Source organism: Corvus moneduloides, chromosome 1 (assembly GCF_009650955.1).
Source record: "Corvus moneduloides isolate bCorMon1 chromosome 1, bCorMon1.pri, whole genome shotgun sequence".
Taxonomy (NCBI): domain Eukaryota; kingdom Metazoa; phylum Chordata; class Aves; order Passeriformes; family Corvidae; genus Corvus; species Corvus moneduloides.
In genome coordinates, this window is record NC_045476.1 from 40,266,582 (window position 1) to 40,287,851 (window position 21,270).

General features: G+C 43.5%; 1 protein-coding gene across 1 annotated transcript in view; it reads left to right on the plus strand.

The window, feature by feature from the left end:
- Window positions 1-2,099: 2,099 nt before the first annotated feature.
- Window positions 2,100-21,270, plus strand: part of LOC116443256 — a 62,099-nt gene continuing 42,928 nt past the window's right edge. Inside the window, exon 1 of the mRNA XM_032107302.1 lies at window positions 2,100-2,165. Coding sequence (XP_031963193.1) covers window positions 2,147-2,165 — 19 coding nt within the window. The 5' untranslated portion in view covers window positions 2,100-2,146. The remainder of the gene's footprint in view (window positions 2,166-21,270) is intronic.

The following is a 21,270-nucleotide window of genomic DNA, read 5'->3' on the forward strand; positions in this document are numbered from 1 at the left end:
ACCGCACCGCCCCCCGCACCGTCCGTCCCCCCCTCCCCGCGAACGGGGGCGGGGGTGCCCGGTATATACGGCCCCGCCACCCCCGCCCCTGCCTGCCTCCTGCAGTACGGGAGGCTGCGAGCCGCCGCCGCGCCGGGCCGGGCCCCGGCAGGTGGGCGAGCCGTGCCGAGCCGGGGCTGCTGCGGGGTGAGTGCGCGGGCGGCGGGAGCGGGGCTCCGGCCCCCCCATCCCATCCCCTCCCCTCCCCGTGGGGGGCGGGGAACCGGCGCCGCCGCTGCCGTGGGAAGATGCCGGGGGGCGGCGGCCGCGGGGGACTCGCCCGGGTCGTACCTGTTGCGGGGCTCGGGGGCCGGGGGCGTGGGCGGCAGCGGGGGTGCGGGCTTCGGGAGGCCGGCGGTAGCTGCTCGCGGCTCCGCCGCGCCCGGGGGTGCAGCCCCGCGGACCTCCGGCGGTCCGGTCGGCCGGGATGAGGAGGGGAGCGTCTCGTCTCGTCCTGCCCGCCCGGGGGTCGCGGTGCCGGTGCGGGCGGATGCTCGGCCGGGGCCGGGCACCTGCACTACGGCAGCCCTGGGGCAGAGCCCCTGCACGCCCCGGGCGCTTCCCGGAAAGTTTCTAGAACTCCTTAGGATGGGAAGTGGTACGGACAAAGCCCCGATCCCGGGGGCCGGGCTGCCGCGCCGCCGCCGCCCGGTGAGGATGTTCGCGTGGGGGGCTCGCCTTGGCCACCTGCCCTTCCCGCACCGCTGCGCGGGCTGGCGCGGAGGAGCCGCGCGTGGCCCTGCCTCGGGCAGCTGCCGTGCGGTGCGGGGCGATGCGGAGGCTGCTCCGGGCACGGCGCAGTCGGGGCTGTACGGAGAGGGGTGGCAGGACCTGCGTCCCTGAGAGCAGCTGCAGGGAAAAGGGCACTGCTGCACCTCCGTTGTTGGGGTGTGTGTTTCTGGTCTCAGTTGGGTTTTGGGTTTTGTGGGTTTTTTTAGTTAAAATCCCTCCAAACTTAGCGGCCATCACATTCTAGCCACTACGTAGCTCACGAGGAGCAAGCAAAAGCACAATTAATTACTTTAAGGTTTCGTTGGGAAATACAGTATGTGAAAAAGCCCTCTTCTGATTGCTGGTGTGTCGGGAGGAGCAGCCGCTCTCCAGGAGCGCGCTTTTGCCAGGCAGATTTTGGGATGCAGGCATTGGGCTAGCATGCGCAGGAAGGTTCCAGAACAGCGGTGCCGCCTGTTCCCCGGGCAAGGGAGCGCCCCAGAGCACCCACCTCTTCTAGGGACTGCGCGAGGGGAATGAGCAATCAGGCTTCCGCACCGACACAGCACATCTTGCTGTCACCCGGGAGGGGGGATGCCAAGGTAAAGCTTGAGCGCTGCGTGTTTGGGATGAGGAGAGCTCGGCTGCCCTCGTGCAGTCGTGGTTTGGTGACCAGGCTGTAGCTCGGTGCAGTTATTAGCAGGGAGCCACCAGGAAACGCCTTTGCTGTGCTGCTTCTACTGAAGAGGTTTTGAGAAATCCAGGTTGCTACATCCTGAAAGAAGTCTAAAACGGCCACAGCTGGTGATGCTCCCTTTTAGCAAGCCCTCTCCCTCTGCAGCAGGGCACTATCTCTCCTGGTAGCATATGCTGCAGGACGGGTTCTTTTCTCTTTTTAACAAACTAGACCAATTACACAAAATCAGCTGAGAGGGGTGACCTACTTGGACGGAGAAAAGGGAAAAAAGTGTTTGAGAAGGAGACCTTGATTTCAAACATCACCTTGCATGTCCTACCATTTGTCCTAACCAAGCAGGGTCGCTACCTCTGAAGGTGTGAACTACATGGCTTAAGGACTTGCCTTTTTTCCCCCCCCTTTCTTCTTCAGCGGGAAAGAAATAGTTACCCATGAAGGAGCATTCCAGGTGTTTCTTAAACATTCTTGCATTACAGCTGCAGCATTAAGACGTTAAAATACCTAGAACATTTCTCCTTACCCTGTCTCTCACATACAACGTCTAAAATTAGAACATCATTAGCAAAATTGTAGGTGGCTCTGGGGAAGCGGGGGTTGTTTTTCAGTTGAAAGTCACAAAGCCAACAAATAACATCTTCACAAATACCTGGGTCTTGCAGGTCTTCAACATGGCTGGCACTGACACAGCTACCTTCCTGCATGCGGCTCAGTGCAACATGTAAGTACAAGAGGTCTTTCCATGAATTTTGTGTCTCTGTGTGTGTGTATTTTGGTAGATTAGTGGTTTCTTCCCCCTGCTTTAAATAGGTGGGTTGATTGCGACAAACAGTGAACGTAGCATATTGCAGATGTTTTTGGTTCTGGGGCATCATGGGTAATATCTGAAAGGCTCTGCTTTTGATACCAAAAAAAAAAAAAAGTAACTAGGAAAGAATTCACCTGTGTTTCCAGTGCTTGCATTATCAGCACCTATCCCCTGTTAAAGAATGACATATATTTCAAATAATTTGTGAAAATATTATGGCCTTGCTTGAGCCATTGAAATGTTGGAAGGTAGGTACCTCAAGGATTCCATTAATACCACTCAACAGTAAAGGAACAGATGAAAACTACAAAGGAAAATTAAGGTATGGTAACGAATTCAACTTATTTAATGTGGAAATGATGTTTTTAATGTAATAAGAGCAAAAGCTGTCTTAGATACGTGTTCAGAAGGGAAGAGTTTGCCACATTTCACCACAGGTTAAGTAATTGTGGGTTAATAGGATTTTGTTGAATATGTTCTGGGAAATACTAGGGCAAGTAAGGTTGCTTCTCAATATGCCTGCATTTTACCTTGAAAAGAAGTCCACATTTCTGAAAACTCTTGTCACTGCATATAGGCATGATGGCTGTCTGGAGATGTAAGAGGGGTTTTAAAAAGATGCTGTGGAGAGGAAAAATAATGGGTGCTCGTAAGATCAGTTTTAGAAACAGAAGGAAGGGAAGAATTGGCCCTTCTCACGAAAACTGTGTCCTACCTATTTTCCCTTTAATCCATCAAGCTAAGAGATGCCCCATTTTGACTTTTATTAGCATAATATTGCTGTTGGCCAGCCTTAGTCAGGCTTGCATTTTAGAAGATAGGTGAGGGGTTTAGTTGAACCGAGTGTATATAGAGAGACCTGGGAGAATGTTGTATTACTTTAAATTGTTTTGAAAACAGAAAATGTTTTCTGTACTCTAGCAGTGTCGTCAATATTCTCTCACAGTGTGTACTTGGTATTTCATGATAAGGTATGGCTGCCTCAAATCACGTAAATAGGGGTTAAGTAAATATGACATTCTTTCATGGTAAACTTGTCATTTACTGTTCTTATGAATGGTCAAATTCATGTGTTTATTGAAAACCTTGTAACTTGGATTTCATAAGTATAAAGTTTTAGCATTCTTTTCACATCCTTGCATTTGCATGTTGTCAATACATATGTGTGGTGAAAGGAGAGAAAAGAGTACTACTTACTTCATCGTATTTTACCCATTACATTTTATATGTCCTATGCAGATAGAGTGAGGTTGATGCAGGATGTGTGCGTGGAAAAATCCTCGTTCTGGAAACATATTTAGAATAAAAATTGACCAATATAGGCTTGCCTGGTTTTGGGGAGGAGTGGGTGCTCTGAAGAAGGGTTGGGTTTTTTCCTTCTGGTAATTAATTTTTAAAGAACTGGTTTCCTAGTTTAAGAAACCAGTAAGGGAGGGAGAGATGCAAGACATTATTACAAGAAAAGGTCAGTACTATCCTGTTCCTTCATTGTTTCATTCCTGGGTTTGTTTTTTTTTTTTTCTCCTCGTGTCTGACCTGCCAAAAGATTATTTAGGAGGGGAGGGAAAGAACAGTGTGTTTATAAGGTAGACACATGTATCGGAGGGAATACTTAATTAGGAAATTGTGATACAGCCCTACAGCCTAATGGAGTGAGAAGATGACAATTCTCAGCCAGCTGGGTGGGGCACAATGCAGTGCTAACTGTAAGCCTTTTGTCTAATAAAAATGCCCGAAACAAAGTGGTTGACTGGCAATCAGCATCCCACTTGACCTTTTCAAAGCCAGGAAAACAAAGTTAATGAATGTATCTCTCAGTTGCCACTCTGTATATCGGGATTTTTGTGCATTACTGGAGAGCCATGACTCTCGCAGCTTTGGTTCTTATCGCAGCATGGCTATTCAGAGTTTGAAAGATGATTTGTGAAATTGTGCCTGTTGAAATTATTAAAGCCTTGAGCGAAAGAAAAGCCCTGTATACAGCTGCTGAACTACTTTGCCTGACTGTTTTTGAGGTTTCTTTTCTTGTCAGTGCTATGAATTAACTTCACCAGAGTTTCACAAGGTTGCTGGAAAACGCAAATCTTCCTGTTCCTAAGCTGTGCTTTAAGTCTCCTGTATTACTGAATAGTTGGAATTACTAGATAATTACAGCAAACCCAGTGCATTATGTAAGTTAAATGTAGACATTGTTTAAAACTTTATTTTAATGAGGTAAGGCATTCCTAAATGCTCTTGCTAGAAAAATGATTTTGAGCTTTTTTCTTAAATGCTGAAAATACTGCATGACTATTAAAGAATTTGTAGCATTTCATAAGCAGGATACTGGCAATACGCTGTTGTTTTTTAATGCTCTAGAATGTAAAATCAAGTCTAATAGTCCCAGATATGTGTAAGCAGCTATTTATGTGTTGCTAAATTTGAAACAGTATGAATTGTATAGCTTGTGCAAGACTCTGGTAAGCATCTATTGAAAATGGTGTACAAGAGTCTGTTCTGATGCAGATCATTAGCGTGAGGGGAATTTTATATGGTTGTGAGATACCTTGGAAACAGAACTAATATTTGTGCTGGTTTGTTAGTATATTAAATGCTTAATTACTTCCTTTGAACACGATTGAGGAGATTCATTTACAAATTAATACTTGTTTTTAATGCTAGGTGACAGTATCGCCACTGAAATGCAGAATTCTCTGTGGTTTACACTTTCTGTAGAGACAAACCATTTAATTTGCATGTATCAAAAAGAAAATGGTGGCTTCTCATCTCTCGGTGAAGACTGAATAGAAAACTGATGTGGTGATGTCTTAACACTGGGGCACTGTTTCACAGAGAATAATGTATGTGCTGAACTGTCATCATAAAATTAGACAAACTTTTTAATGAGCAGTGAACGTTTTAAGATGCAGTTCCTTTCTGCTGCACTTAATGTCTGAATGTTATAACGGGTGTCTGCGTTAATAGAAAACGCTCAGGCTTATGTATCGTGTCATAGATAAAACAGGGAATAGGCTAAAGAGGGGAAATGTAAGTGCTATCCAGGAACTGATGTTTCTTAGGCTTGCTGTAGGACATTCAGTAAGATGAAAAAGTATAAATGGTAAATGGTACATATTTATCATCTGAGCATTATTGATCTAGATGAATAGAAAACAAGTAAAAATCAGCATTTTAAATAGAACTTAAATATGAATCTCTAAGACTTTGAAACCTGTAATCAATGTAAATTGGAGGGGAGGAGAAGGAAGGGATTGGGGGAACAGTTGCAGGCATAGAGCACATGTTCTACTTCTTCATCTTTGTCTAAGGAAATAGGTATCATGATGAAGAAAATAAAGCAACCACCTAAATTTACTGGATTTCAAATCAACTAGTAGCACTTCTGAATTTTACGGGATATTTCTGCAAATCAGTGTGTTGTGTCTGTGCTTTGTTGGAGCAGCAGACCTATTTTCAAAGCTGTTTGTCACACTGTCGTTTTTATTATAATAAGGCTTATATGGAAATACTCCTGCAATGCATCTAAAGAAAAGACAAATGGCAGCATTTATAGGAGGTGGCAGATCATACCACAGCGTGCGCGTAGGGAGGAGGGGGTTGGTGTCGTTTGTCCCAGCCCCCTTACTAAAGAGGGACTCACATTACTTTGTTTAATTATGAGGCAGGTTGCACTGGACTAATGTAAAGATTAACACAATAGGGCCCTTAACCTGGTTAAAGAGTCGGGGTCCTGCCCCAAGGTAAACAATGAATACAAGTTTGTTTGCCCAGCGGTTCTTACTGGGTGGAAAAATAGCTAGGAGACTGTTCTTTTTTTCTTCTTAAACGTTTGTCTTGCGTATGAACAAATTAAAATTAGGAGTGTTTTGAAAGAAGTTTGGCCTTTCTAACAAATCAAGAGACTTGAATTTTGTTGTTTTATTTCCACTGAAGGGCCTGATCCCATTTTAATATTTTTAAACTTTAAAAGCAAACTCATCAATTTCAAGATTAAAAAAATAAATGGTGACTGCTTTAGCTGATATAAAGCCACAGTTGCTCTTGTAGACTCATGCTGTTCATCCTCTGTAGTAATTGTGGCCCTCTGTAACGCAGCTATTAATTCTTGCAAATTTGAAATTTAATTTTTCTTTATGCATAAAAGGGATAAACCTGAACAAGGAAGGTAGAGATGAGGAAAAACTGTGGTTTTTCTCTTTGTGAAAGCCTGCTTTCCCTGCTGAATAGATTTAATTTCTGTCTTCCTTACATGAAGGATTTAAGTCCTGAAGGAAGATGCAGGCTTTATGTGCCAGAAGTTGCAAAGCTGGGCTCCAGTTCCTTGGCATGCTGACGGGTCACACTTCCCCCTGTGGACCTCACCTGGGGATGAATAGGTTTGGCTGAGTTTTTGCCTGCTCTTAGTTCTTCTGAAAATCTGTGTTTGTCTTGGAGGCTGACAGATAAGAAATTGTTAATTTTAAGGATTTACTAAAGTGTGAGCTTAAATTAGAATGCTTCTGAAAACAGATCTAGTTTAGATTTAGACTACAACTGGAAAAAAAAAAAAGGTTGTAAATTATCATTTTGGTTAACTATCAAGGCAACAACGCCATGGACAGTTTTGAAGCCCACTGCAGGAAAATGGCTGCCTTCATTTTTCTTGGCTGGGCTTACAGCAGAGAGCTCTGCCCCAAGTCATCGCTGCTGGCTTGTGGTCCCATTAGCTCAGCTGAGGTGCACCTTGCACTCCTGGCATCCTCTGTTAGTACAGGCTCCGTGCTCTCACTCACACTGCCAGCAGGCTGTGGACTTTCATCCTGAGCAGCTTGACTCATCAAGACCTCTTAAAGCAAATATTAGCAAGGCAGAGACCAAAAGCACTGCCGGGGGAATGGTGCTATTGACCGCAGTTGAGCCGAGGCGTTCCCCGCTGGCAGCCACGTTGTGGCTGTGCATCCCCTTCCCCTGGCACTGTGTCTTCCCGAGAGAGGAGGGTCTGCACCAGAAAAGACTCTCTTACCACCTGCTTTCCAATTCAGAGTTAGCCAGCTTACCAGAACACAGTTAGTCTAGCCTAAAGAAAGAAAAATCTAGTACTCAGTGACTGATGCCACACGTGTCATGCAGCCGCTCAAAGGCGATCATCAGCCTCATTTGCCAGAGCAGGTACCAGTGCTTCGGCACTAGCTCTGCTTCCAGTCACCATTGAGGGCTTGCAGGTTCACTGGAAGCCAGCGGAACACTTTTGGCATACTGTGATAGCTATGGTATTGGTGAAGATGCTGGTGGCTGTACCTTTAAATCTCTGCTCTTGGCTGATGCACAAGTCCAAGGGAGCCAAGGAAGGACCAGACAGAAGACTGGACAAACCCCTGGCACTCCTAGTGCGAGTTATGCCCTGCTTTGCCCCCACCCCAGTCTGGTATGTTACTGGTTCTGAGAGCCATTGAGGATGGGCACAGCCTGAGGAACTTGGAACTGGTACTGGCAGGGCAAAGCTTGCTCCCAAAGGGGAGGATGGTGTTGCAGCTGATTTCAGAAGTAGACACTCATCAGGTCTTCCAGTGGGTTTTCAGCTAGGCTGTAAAAGTTTTTTCTTTTCTTTCAATGCTTCCTCTTTAAAAGTTAGAGGCACTGTGTGGTGTCTGATTCTAGGATTGAAGGCTGGATGTATAGGGACTTAAAACAGCTCAATCTGTCACAGATGCCAAGCCTGACCTTGGACACATAGATAAGCTTCCCTCTAGCATTGCTTTTTCAGCAAAACTTGGGTAAGGTGGTAGAAATGATATTTATTGACTTCTTCCAAGCGAGCTGTGAGGTCTAATATTTGTAAAGTTGTTTGTGATTCTTTGGGAAGAAGTGCAATCTGCTTCTGGCTGGCACTCCTGTTTCCTAACCCACTTTGGTTAGGAGTGAGGTGGGAAGCATGGTTTGAATCTCCACTCCTCAAAACCTGTTCACCAGGGGCTCCTTCAGCAAACAGAGACAGATTTCCTGGATAAAGGGTTTGATCCCCAGAGTGCTTGAATGCATTATCCAGCTGGCTGTCAATATCAGAGCTACTGAAATGGGGAGTGTACAGGGCTGCATGCAGCCTTCTTTTGGAGAATGGAAGATGCCTTTTTCCTCATTTAGTGTTTTAAGTGAAAATGAAGTCTGCTGGCAAGAGAAGACTCAAAAGCACTGTGTGCTCTGTAGCCTGCAAAGGGGGCTTTGATACTGCTTGGAGCTGAGCAGCTGGAGCATGGATGGGATTTACTGCTGTGAGTGATGTGCCCTCTTCCCTCTGCAGTGTTCTCAGTGGGCAGGCTCCACATCTGCCTGTGACTTTTGCCCCTGGACAGCAGCACTTGCTGGATTATGGAGGCTGTCATTTATCATCACTGTCTCTGACTGTAAAAGACAGTCCAGCGCTCCTGACAAAGTGATGGGAGGATTGGGTATGGTCGAGAAACAGCTTGCAGGCTTTTTTAAGTAGGAAAGTGATTTCAGAGGAAGTAAAGGAGGTTGGGAGAGAGGTAGACTCCCAAAGACCTACAGCAACAACTTTACACTCACACAGAGGGTTGAAATTTGCGGGAAGAATGGAAAGTGGAAAAAATAAGTGTGCCTGACCACAACCAGAGATAGGGATTATTTAAGAAAATAAAGAACAGAAGGAGTTGTATTCAGAAAGGTCAGAAGGATTAAGATTCCTTCCAGGGAAAGCCTGTGGGAGGTGAGTTTTCTGGGAGGGAAGATGCAGCATATGTCAGAAAAGGGAACTGGTGGATCACCCAGGCGCTGCAGGGGACTCACCAGGACTTCTAGGTGCACCAGGTACAGGGAACCTGGGAGCATCTTCTTGCTGTCCGTGTGCCAGGAGGCTGGTGTCCAGCTGGGCAACAAATAGCATGTTTGAGGGGTGCAAAGGTTGAATGGTAATGGGATTATCAGCACACTTGTACTCTAAAAACTAACAAGTCCTGGTGCTTGCTAGTTCAGTTCTATTCCCACTAAAATCTGCTGGTTTTCTTCTTTTGGTTTCAGCAGGTACAGCTACTTTGCTGAAAAGTGGATAAACTGCCCAGGTTCAACATCAGCATCTCTAAGAAAGGTGCTGAGTATTCACATACCTGTTTATACTGAGAGCTGTGCTGCTCTGTACTGCTTTTTATTTTAGGGCTTTTTATCTATTCATGCAGTGTCAGTACTCTGGAGACCTCCTGCCTTTCCTTCAGATATGTTTTCAGCGACATAAAAGTGACTGTGTAAAGCCCATTTGCCTAAGTCTTGAGCAGGGTTGATGAGTTTAAAAGACAATCCAACAGTGTCAGGAAAACAAGTTGAAGGCTCCACAAAAATTCAGCAAACACTTCCATCTGAGTGCAAATGGGCATCTAGCAGGGTGCAGTGTGCTGCACAGACAAGTGCATCGGGAAAGGTCTGCTGCTGTCTGGTAGCTGTACTGCCCCAGAGATACAGGCAGGACCTCTGGTCACTGCCACCAGTTGGGGGAGAGAAGCTGCTGAGTTTGTGCCATGTGTGTCCAGTGCGTATAAATCCTTGTGAGGCTCAACTGAAAAGTGTGGCAACTCACAGTGGAGTAAGCCTGTGGAGTTGGGGGTGTGAGTCCCTCCTCCCATACTCCCATACTGTGATGCCTTCACCAGCAAGGTGCTTTAAAAGCCACTAATCTGCTATCTCATGGAAAGTGTGGGGGTTTTTCATGGCAACTGTCAGATCCTGCCCAGTCATATCAGTGTCACATACTCTGCTGCCTGCCTGTTTCTCAGTGGCCATCCCAGTCTTGGTGACTTCCCTTCATGGCTCACCTTGTTCTTCCCTGGCTGCTGCTGTGCCTGCAGCAGGTCTGGGTGCTGTCACAGGCTGGCATCCCCATGCAGCGGTGATGCAAATAACAGATGGTGCAAGAAAATCCTGTCTTCAATGTGCCCCAGCAGAGGCGCAGATGCAAGTTCAGGCTTCTCCTTAGGAGCAGGGATTTCTGGAAACACCTACCCCATTAGCAGCAATGGTGGCAGCAGCAGTAGAAAGCTTTAGTAGGTACCTCCACCCACACCCTATTTCAAAATAGTAACAAGAACCTTCAGCAGTTGGCAGTCTAAAGTGTCCAGGGATATACAGATTTTTTTTTTTTAATTTTTTTTTTTAAAGCTGGCTTTGCTGGTTATTCAAGAATCATGTGATCAGAAGTTAAAAGGGTTTTATTTTTCTGCATCTCGAATGTTAAAGTGGCAACAGTTTCTTTGATTCTGCGTCAAACGGTTTTCTGTTTGACGCAGAATTCAGCCACAGCCCAAGAGCACCACGGCTTCCCTTCAGTGGTGCGTGCCTGGTGGATGATAACATATCAAATACCAAGGAACAGCTGAACAAAAGCTCTTTTTAAAACAAACAAAAAAAAGTCCTAGACCAAACCTCACAGAGGCCATAGCATTGCTCGTTCTTAAGCTGTTTTGGCCAGCTGGGCTAGGATTGGGAAGCACATTGGATGCATGTGCTCTGTCAGGGAAACAGAAAAAAAAAGTAATCCCTCTACTCCTGCTTGCAAAGATAATCCAGGCTAAATCGTACCATTCCTTAACTCCACCTGCCCTGAAACTTGGTGAAAGCTACCATTCCTGCTACTTTTATTAGGTCAGAAAGTGTAACTTTGATGCATCAGGAAATTCAGAGGGACAAGGCTGCCTTGTTGACTCTAAAGATGCTTAGGACTTACCCACTGGTATGGAGCCACCAAAACCACAGCCAAGTTATTGCTACACCTCATGAAATGGTTGGTGGGGGCAATGTTAGAAGCTGTGGTGTTTGACTGCCTCCAGACTTTTTGGAATAGATAATTTAGCTGATGGAGGAGATTTTTTCTGACAGGCAGGAAAAGAGATGTTAGTTGCTTTGCAGGTACCAGTTTATGCATTGTCTGCATCTAGCTTTACATTGCTTGGGCATTTTATAAATAGATCCAGTCAGGAACATGCCTGTTTATACAAATCTGCAAAAAACATGGCAGGTTTCTATGTATTGTGTAGCCAGCCTGCAAGGGGTTTTGTTCTTGTATCTGGTTCTGGAGAGACCAGTGTGTGTGTGATTTGTAGTGCTGATGGGAATATAGGCAAAAAAAAGGAAAGGCAGAAGGGTCTTTGTGCAGAGCAGGAGGAGTTCAACCTTGCAAACTGCCAGCTGTTGGAGGATTTGAGGGGGTGTGATAGGGAGCACATGGTTTGGCAAATAGCTATTAGGGGTTAATGCCACCCAGAGCGTTTTGACCCCACAGGCAGGTGCCTGGGGCTGGTGGGTAGGGGTGCCAGGCAAGGGGTTTCCCTCTTGTTTTAGCATTGGGTTTTGGGGTTTTTTGTTGGGTTGTTTGGGGTTTTTTTTTATTATTCTGCCCTCAAATGCTCTGGAGGCTGTGCCCTCCTATTCCTGTGACTGGGTGAGCAGGGTGAGGCCCCTCATCCACCAGCGTCATCCCAAGCAGGGCTAGGGGAGCCAGGTTGTGGGATGCTGAGGCATCCAGCTGAGGCATCCCAGCTCAGGGACTCCCTACACTGTGGAAAACGCAGCAGCACCCACAGTCCCCCTCGGTCCCTTAAAAGTCAACCCGCAGGGGATTCAAAAAATGGTGAAACCCAATGTAGTAATTCTAGAGAATGGCTATTATTTTATTATTGGGAAGAAATCGTCTCTCTGCGTGGGTAGGAAAAAGGAAAATGTGAGAAAGAGCGTGTTCTGTAAGGACATAGGGTGTGGCTCAAGCATCAGTAACAAATGCTGGAAGAAAAAATGCTCTTTGTTCTGCAGTCAGGTGAGTTGACAACTATTCTCACCCTTCCCTGGCATGCATAACACCCAATGCAATTAAAAGATCGAGGAAGGCTTGACATGCTGAAACTGCTGCAAGTGCAGCAAGCAGAGGGATTCAGCCTGGAATCTGCTTCTTTTTTTGCTTTTCGAACAATTAACTTCCGAAGGTTGTAGGTATCAAAATCAGCATATTTGTTTCATACTGCTGCATTGTTTTAATGTCAATGTTCTGTGTGTTTAATGCTTCAAGTGGTAAGTTAAATCTGTCTAGCACTAAAATTTATACTGGCCTACATGTGACTAGAATTGGACCAAAGAGTGCATTAAAGTGTATTAAAAATATGTACATCCATATACATGTGCAGTACAGCAAATTGACTTGTAATGACAGTCTCGCTAATTGGAAAATAATTTCAAAGCTATTCCTTTTAAACCACCCTTGTTTGTCTCACAGGTTTAACACTTTTTATTTTCCATTTATTTAACTAAAAAAAAATTACCTTCACGGTTGCTTTTAGATTGCTACAGGCTAAAACAGTATCTTGAGCTTAAAAAAATTCTATTATCCTGGTTTTTTATGCTTTATTCATTCTGCTGTGCATTGGTTTGATCCAGTGACTAAAATGCTGCTGTCTTTTCTTCCCCTAAGCATCAGAACTAAAACTTGGTCTCATTGCAGTTGCTGGCAAGAAGTGAAAATCTTGTGCAAGTGAAATACTATGAACTTGTTCATAGACAGGCAAGCAGGACTGACTGTGCGAAGCGATGAAAAGAAGATGTGACCAATATACATCTCTCTTTCCATTTTAAATAAATTCTTCTAAGGAATTCAGGGTCAGGAATTTGGGCAGTTACTTATTTTGTGTGCCTGTAGAAATTTTATATATATATATATATTTATATCTTCTAAAAATGTCTTATTTCTTTTTCTGGGAGGATGAGAAATCTACTTGCAAATTTACATCTTGTGACATTTCCTTACAACTGCACACTGGCATATGTACTGCTAGCGGCCAGCCCATCATTTCTTGGTAAAAAGAACCTTTCAGCTCGGTTACCTCCTGTAGAGAGCTAATTTTCCAGCAGTCAGGCTTGATCTGGATAAATAATTAGAGAGCGCGAGAGAGAGATGAAGATGATCACATCAGCGCTGTCTGTAATTCAGTTAATACAGCCAGACCCTGTGATTTTGCGTCTGCAGCGTACTTGCGTGGTCTCAAAAGCCACAGAGGCAAGCAGTCAACAAAGCCAATCGGTTACATTTGTCTTGGAAGAATTAGCGGCACTTTTCATTCATTTGTGGAAAGCCAGCAAACAGCTGCAGCATGCATCTGCAGCACAAGAAGGTGATTCTTGACACGTTCGCTCTCCCCAGCCTACCCCCACACATGCAAAAATTTCATCGTGCAATTAATGCTGGGGTATTTCCATCCTTAAGGATGGCTTTTTCTTTTCCTCTGCAGTTTGAGGCGTTGAGGTGTTTTTATATTTGAGTTTAAATTGGTATTTTGTGTAGCAGAGTAAAAGCTGACTTGGGTAAGTCAGCTACCGTTTTGGCTTTTCTGGATTTTTATTTTCTTTTTTTTTTTTTTTTTTAAAGCTGGTCAAAATTATTGGATAGCGATGCTAAAGTGCAGAGATGTGCCTGGCTGTCTGCAAAGCGGTAGCATTTCACATGACTCTTAACATCAGTGGAAGAGATCCAGTTAAAGCAAACTGCATTCTCCTACAGTCTTTGAGGGTATGTTTGTTACTGACGTGCATTTGCTCCTCTTGCAGACTGTGCTATAAAGGGGTTAAAAATACATCTTTGGTTCACTTTATTCCCAGTGGTAGCTCCATTGCATTTATACATGGATCAGATTAAAATAGGTCAATATCTTTTGTGGAAGGTCTTTTGACACTTTGGTGCATGACTGCAGTACACCTACCTTGAGGATGAATGGACCCGGAGGAAATCCAGGCATTAACAAAAACACAGCCTAGGGATACTTTAGGATCACATTCCTTTATTCATCAACTAAATCAAAGGCTTGACAGAAGGTGCTTTATCATCGAGTCAGTCTAAATAACACTTTTTCAGGTGACAGATAACTCCTGCTGAAGAAATAAACTATGTATTTGGGTAAGAAAAATAGGAACTTTGTGGGATTATGCTGTTCTTTATACTGCATCATTTTCATTGGAATATATGTATGTGCTTTAGCTGAAAAATTTCAGAACCTTATTAAAAAGAAAATTGTGTATTCAGGAGTTGCCTTATGGCAGGAAGTCTTTGTCTGCCTGTTCGCTTTATTGCAGTTGTTTGCTGCTTTGTATCGATTTTGTCTACCAAATCAGTATATTGAGGATGACTGGGGAAGGCAGGGTGAAGGGAGAGGGTGCAGCTCTGCAGTTTGCAGGACCAAGAAGCTGTTTGCTGCCTCATGGTATGCAGGGTTTTTTGCTTCCTTTTTTTTTAATTACAAAACCACAAACAAACCTAACTTGGAATTTTGGAATTTCCATATTATGAAGAGGAAGAGGCTTCTTTTCGATATAATGGCACCATTAACATCTATTAATAATGCAGACAGGGTAAGTAGCTGGAGTAGGAGCTCCCTGGGGGCCTCGTAAAACAGATGTGCACTATATCTTCCCGGATTTGATAGCTGCTGGGGTCGAGGGGGTCGCTGTGGTTCCCGTTTATTTCCTCTGGCAGCGGTTTTCTAATTTAAGCACCTCTGTCTCCTGGCTACAGTTGCCTGCTGTGCCGTGGAGGGGGTGTTCGCGCATTGTCATGCCTGCTGCCGGGAAAGGGGGCACGGCCACAGTTGCCCCTGCCTCGGTGCTGCCTCACGGCTCCGCTCGCTGTCGCCGGCATCTCCTCAGATGCATTTGCTGTTCGAGGTGCTGGAGATGGGCTCTTTTGTTGATTTCCCCCCCCTCCCCCCCAAAAGAAATTAAGGTAAGTGTTTCCTCCTCTGCAAGATTTTTTTCTTTTATCTTCTGTCATGGGAAGGAAGAAATATTCCACCTTGCAAGAGCATGTAGTGTATCACTTGAGGTGCGGTCTGGCTCCTGGTAGGAAATGTAGTTGCTGTATCCCCTTTTTCAAGATTATGCTTCGCAGTTTTAATTGAATGTATTCACGGTGCTGCCTCTGAATAGATAGCGCTGCGTGTTCTTTCTGTAGCTGTCAGCATTTAACTCAGGGGGTGGGTTATACCAGAAGGACTTTAAAATATTTCTTTCTTTATGCTACCTCTTTAATTGCAGATTACTCTGCAAAAGCAGTGATAAAATATTAGTGGTCACAGTGTATGGCAAAAGGTCTTTATGAATGGCTCTGTATCAGATGTATTCCTATCATGCAGGATTAGGGTTGCCTCCAGTCCAGTACAAGATGTGAACATCTGTCCTTGTGTGCACCTCCTTTGCAATGTAGTCTTCCTATTTGTATTTAAATGTAGAGGTATGTGCTCTGCTAGCTTGTCAAAGACATGCAGGGGAAAAAATCCTGGTATGAGGTCCAGATCCTTTTCAGCTGCTTCCACCCTCTGCATTATTCCAGTTAAAAGTTTAGAAATGTGCAGAAAGGTAGTGTAACTCCTTGGAAAGAAAGAGACAGAGCAGTTACTTCTCTGCTGTTTTTATTCTGCCATTACTATAAATGCAAATGACCAACAGTATCTGACGGCCAGGAACACCACATTATATAGGGAAGCATGATGTCTGCTGTATACACTACCATAAACCCTTCAGCTGAGAATCAGGTTGCATCTGTTTTTCAGCAAGATGAGGGTACATCAGGTAGAAGGAAACAACAGAGGTGTGAGCAGGTTGGTTTTGGAAGTGCTGCATAAGCCAGTTTATGGGATTTCAGCAGACAGCCTTCTGAGTAGGATGGATGGACCTTACTCTTCCCCCACATTCATTGAAAACTTGAAGTACAACTTGCCTCTGACTTATCCCTTGCTGTACTGCATTCTTCTCTTTTCTATACCGAGACACTGTCCTTGTGTATGTGCACTGACAGAGCAGGTGCCTCACTTAAAATGGTACCGTGTGGATTCGACTAGACCTGTGTTAAACTGGCATGTTAATAACTTGACTATCTGGCATAATTTAAAAGCATAAATATTTATAACATTTATTCCTCAAATGTTTTCTTTCTCTAATAGCATCCAAAGCTAAGAGGTAGAAATTAAACTTTTTAAAAAATGTATGTGAAACTTGAAGGGGGGGAAAAAGATTTACAAGCGAAACTGCACTTTTTGTAACACTTCAGGTTTTTTCCCTTTTATTAGTCCAGGCTATACTTGCAGACAGTTGTCTTTTTTTAATATATTGTTTGTTCTTCTTATCTTTCTCATAGAATTGCAGTGTAATGCTAATATCATTTAGTCTTCAAATAGAAATGTGCAGATTTTACTAGTTAAATGTGTTTAATTTTAAAATGTGAACACTTTTGCAAATAACTTTTAAAAACAGAGCCATTTTTCTTGGGGAAATTTGCTGTCTGTTACTTCTGGTAATTTTGTTTGCGGAATAACACAGAACATTTGCCCCCTCATTACAGAAAAGGTCAATAAGGCTCATAACTGACAGGTTCAAAAGAACAATAAAATGCTCTGTGTTTTTAATCAGATACTTGAGTCAATGGTTTTTATTGATATTTTGCTAGCTTATAGTCTGTTCAGTAAATTCTGTTATGAATGTATACATTATTTATATCATTGAGACCTTTCTTTGTGAAATTGGTGTGTGAAGCTATGATTGCTGTTAGTGCTCAATGAATCCTTTTCTCCAGGCTCTGTAAAACAACCCCTTCAGAATTAACTGAAGACCCAAACATTAACTAGCATAAGGAGATACGGTAGGGCCAAGCTTTGTGTTTTATAGTTTATACAGAAAACCAACAAACCTGAAACCATTTTTTTTTTTTGTTTGTGACATGAGCGGTTTATTTGGGCCCCTTTTGGATAATCAGTGGAAAATTTAACATCTGAAATGCTGTTCGTATGCGTGTTTGGTGGCTTAATATTTAATGACTGATTATGATTGAGATTATATATAACTCTCCTTCATGAAATGAAGTCAGACTATATGGATTTTGAGGTGTTGGTGTATGTTTTAGTGTACATTTTCCCCTTATTTTTCTACAAGGGAAAAATACACATACAGATACAATCAGTGATAGGAAATAAAAATTTTAATTACTTTTATAGTATGATTACTGTCTGGATAATCAAAGCATAATGTTTTCAAGGTAGAATAATAAACAAAGCTAGAAGCAAAATTGCCCGCTTAGGGAACTTTGCTGAATATAAAAATACATCGCCAGAATTCAGGCTTCCGCATTCTTTGGGAAACAAAGGAAAGATCCTCTTTCCTTTGTTAATGGTATTTATCATCTTTAACTCATTAGTTGCTGACGGCAGAGACGCAATGTTGGAGGGACTGGAAATGATCCACTGATAAAATTCACACAAGTTCCTTGAGGAATGCCTGTGTGCTGGTATTTTGCAGTTAAAATACATGCAAAAGTACATAAGCTGCAGGCGTTGCTCCTCTTTAATTCTCCTTAAAGAACATCGAATTTTTTATCTTGTGTTGATGTGTTTCATGCCTTCTAAATAAAGAAGAACAATTGCAGGATTCCTCTTTATCTGAACTTTGGGTGCGCCCTTGTGTAAAATGGAAATGCTTTGTGAGGCATCCACAAGAAGGGAACAAAGTAGAAGGTAATATGGGTCTGCTTTATATGACAAGCTGTGATTTGGCCTCTGATGAAAAAAAATCACTGTATTTTTGTCTGAGCCCTCTTAATTTCTTGAGAAGTTAACCTTTTGTAAGTGATTGTCTACAAAGCAAGGTCAATTATGGGTTGATATAGACCAGTCTATAAAAATATATATAAATATATAGATCTCGTTCTTTTAAAATTATCTTGGTTTTCCTTTTTGTCTACATGTTGAGGGAAAGGATGTATCCAAAATGTGAGGAATATTTTTTTCCTTTACTTTAGGTGGGTATAGCACTTCTGCATAACACACATTCATTGCTTTTTCCAAGTCCATTGAGTTCTCCTCTAAATTAATTTTTAAGAATTGTGTTTCAGTGGATGCTTCACTACATTGTCTTGCTTACATAAGGCTTATAAACCCACAAAGAATTTGCACCTTTTCTTTGTTCTGTTTATTTATTCACATTAAATCATATGTACATGTTCCTTAAACTTTCTGTTTAAGTGAAAAATAATTCTCCCTTCTAGTGACTCTTACGTTTTTGTGTGAGATCTTGCAAATCTCTAACCAGGATCTGTACTCTAGCTGCTTATGATAACTGCCAGCATATTGATGTGAGGGGAGGAGCAGAAATCTTAACAGCTCACACTCCAGACACCCACACTGATTGCAATAGAGGAAACTCTGCAGCAGCAAAACAGAATAGTAAATACAGAGTAAGAAATCGTGACAATGTGGCAAGTTATAATTACAAAAGGGCACTTACAACACGCTGAATGCTTTTTTTCTGTATATGATACATGTGAGATTTTTTTGCATGGGGAAAATCCCCAAATCTGTCTGTTGTACTTTTTGTAATTGTATGTTTTGTGTCTCCTGACTTCTGATTGAGTGACCTCAAAAGCAGGGCTGTTGGTTCTCTGGACTGTGACTGGCTTCATACTCCTAAGCGTCAGGACCAGGTACAAAAAGAGGCAGCATTGGTGGTGAGAGCTGAAGAGCAGCAGTGATTCTCTGAGGATACAATTTCCCCCTTCTTCTTTCTCTTTTGCTCAAGTCAGATATACACAGTCTTACATCTATTTCTGTATGTACATGTGGCAAAGTGGCTGTGGTACCAAGGATGCGCAAGGACGGCGCTTCCAACGCCCCTTTTGAGTTTTCACGCGTGGGAATTTGAATTACGTCACCCAGATTGTTCCATAGGGATAAGATTATTTGGATTGCAGAAGGAGATAAATTAGTTATCAAATGTGCCTGGGAAGATGGGAGGCTGAATTGGTGTACAGAATAGGAGACAACTACCGATTAATAATGCTATAGAGCACGCATAGCTTATAAATGTATGCATGATAAATGTTCGTGTCATACACCCTTGTCCACTTTATCCATGGACAACCCATTTGTCTCCCTGAGGACTGCTGCAAATATTCAAAACACCCATCCCTTTTGAAATAAAACCAGCCAATGTAGTGGGTTTTTTCTTTCTCCTCAGTGAAATAGTGAATTCATCCCTGTTTGTTGGTCATAAAAAGTTTGAAAGTGATTGGCATGTTGTAAGCAGCCTGTCCTGAAGGAGAGGGAGCAGGGACATCCAGGCTGGCTGTGGGGCACAGCCTTTGCCTCTGCAGGAGAAATGAGCACTGGGCTGTGTGTGAGAAAGGGTTGGGGAGAGTTCTTTGGGTAGAGCCTCTGGTGTCCATTCCTTCCAAGGCCTCTGTTCCTCATGCTCTAATGGGAAGGGGAGCACTGCCTTTTGGGGTTGAAGGAATTAAGAAAACATGACTTTGTACCAACTTGCCTTTCATGTCTGCACTTACTAAATTGCATTTGATTAAAAGGCAAAGTCACTTTCCTGACACTAGCTGTGTTTGCTCTGACCTTCCCCCACGGACACCTGTTATCCCAAAGGTATGGTTTTCTTCCTTGAGGAAATAACGTTGCTGTCCCCCCTCCTGCTTGTTTTATGCCCCAACAATTAATTTTCGTGAGAATCAAGGGATCTTCTTTTTGTGTTTAGACCACGAACACCGCGTGGGGAGATTAAACTGCTGTGCATGACAATTATGTGTACATGAAACTCTTCATTAGCCTCCATACTAAAGAAAGGAGAAAATAGATGTCAAAGAAAAATTTCTGCCCAGTTCTGCTTTCTCAGCAGATGAGTGGGAGTGTTGAAGTACCTCTTCTGACTCCAGAGCGGCAGCATGCAGGTTTTCAGGCAAACCTCATCCCCAGGGGCAGATGAACGGCAGCGTGGGAATATAGACAGGGACTGCAGCATGCAACCAGGTGGTCCTGTGGCTGAACAAGTAGCTGGGGTACCTATTGAGTGAAGGAGGTGTCTCTGTGCCTGAGCATTTCCATGCATCTGCATCGCTTTGTCCGTGAGCCTTTGCTACCTCTGAAATGAAGTAGCAGAGCCTGATCCTTCATGAGACCATGGCCCCCAGCAGAGGGGCTGGAAGGGCTCAGTGCGTGGTGAGAGAGCTGTTCATGTTGAGTCACTGCTAAGAGTCCACGGTGGCTGGCAAAGTGACGCATCATTTTCTGCTTGAACAGTAGAGGTTTTTCTCAACACCTTGTGTGCTCCTTGCTCTGTCAGAGTTGAGCTTTGAACTGGTTTAAATTCATAAAACATCAAGGAATATGCAGATTTTTGTATCAAAAGTTGAATCCAAGAGGCTATTAAATACTATAAGTACTCTATAATAGGCTTGATTAGTCTAATATTAACTCCAAGTGACACTTAAGTGACATCAACTGTGACAACAGAAGTGACATTTTTGAATTGCCTTATTTTTAGGGAGAGTGTTGATCATGGCTTTTTCAATTGTCACTGTGGCATAATGCTCATAGACCAATATATTTCTGGCAAGCGTGACGTGTCCCTTCTCTCCGGTGTTAGGGATGTGGACAGTGAGCCTTGCTGCTGCTCAGTAGGGTTCCTGCACTGACAATATGCATTTGTGTCAACAGAAAACCATGGATTTCTGCTAACCTATTCAGAATTAAAGGATTTCTCGAGAAATGTTTTTTGATTAGTTACCAGTAATGTTTACTGAGGCAAGGAAGAAGAAAAAGACCACCTTTGTTACTGGCAAGGCCTATGAGGCAAATGGGTACAGCAATCTGAGTGTGTGGTAAAAGAACATCAAGACTGTGGTATCCTTTCTTTTTCCTCCTGGTCAACAGACTCCATGTTGTTGATTCTGTTGTAGCTTTCTGAGGATAACAATTCCAAGTACTTGGCATCTAGAGAGAGGCAGTTTTCACCACTGTCTGTATATCCTTGGTTCCGGTGCTCTGGCTCCCAGGCTGATACCAGATATAGAGAATGACCTTCTCTGCCTTTGCTAAGCCCTGCTTTAGATCTTGAAGGTTGTGTTGGCCTCAATCATACAGGCCAACAATATTCTTCGAGCTTACGTCCTGGCAGGCTTAAATCCCAACAGTCTAAGAAAGCAATCTCTAAAAGTGTGTGTCGCCTAATCAAG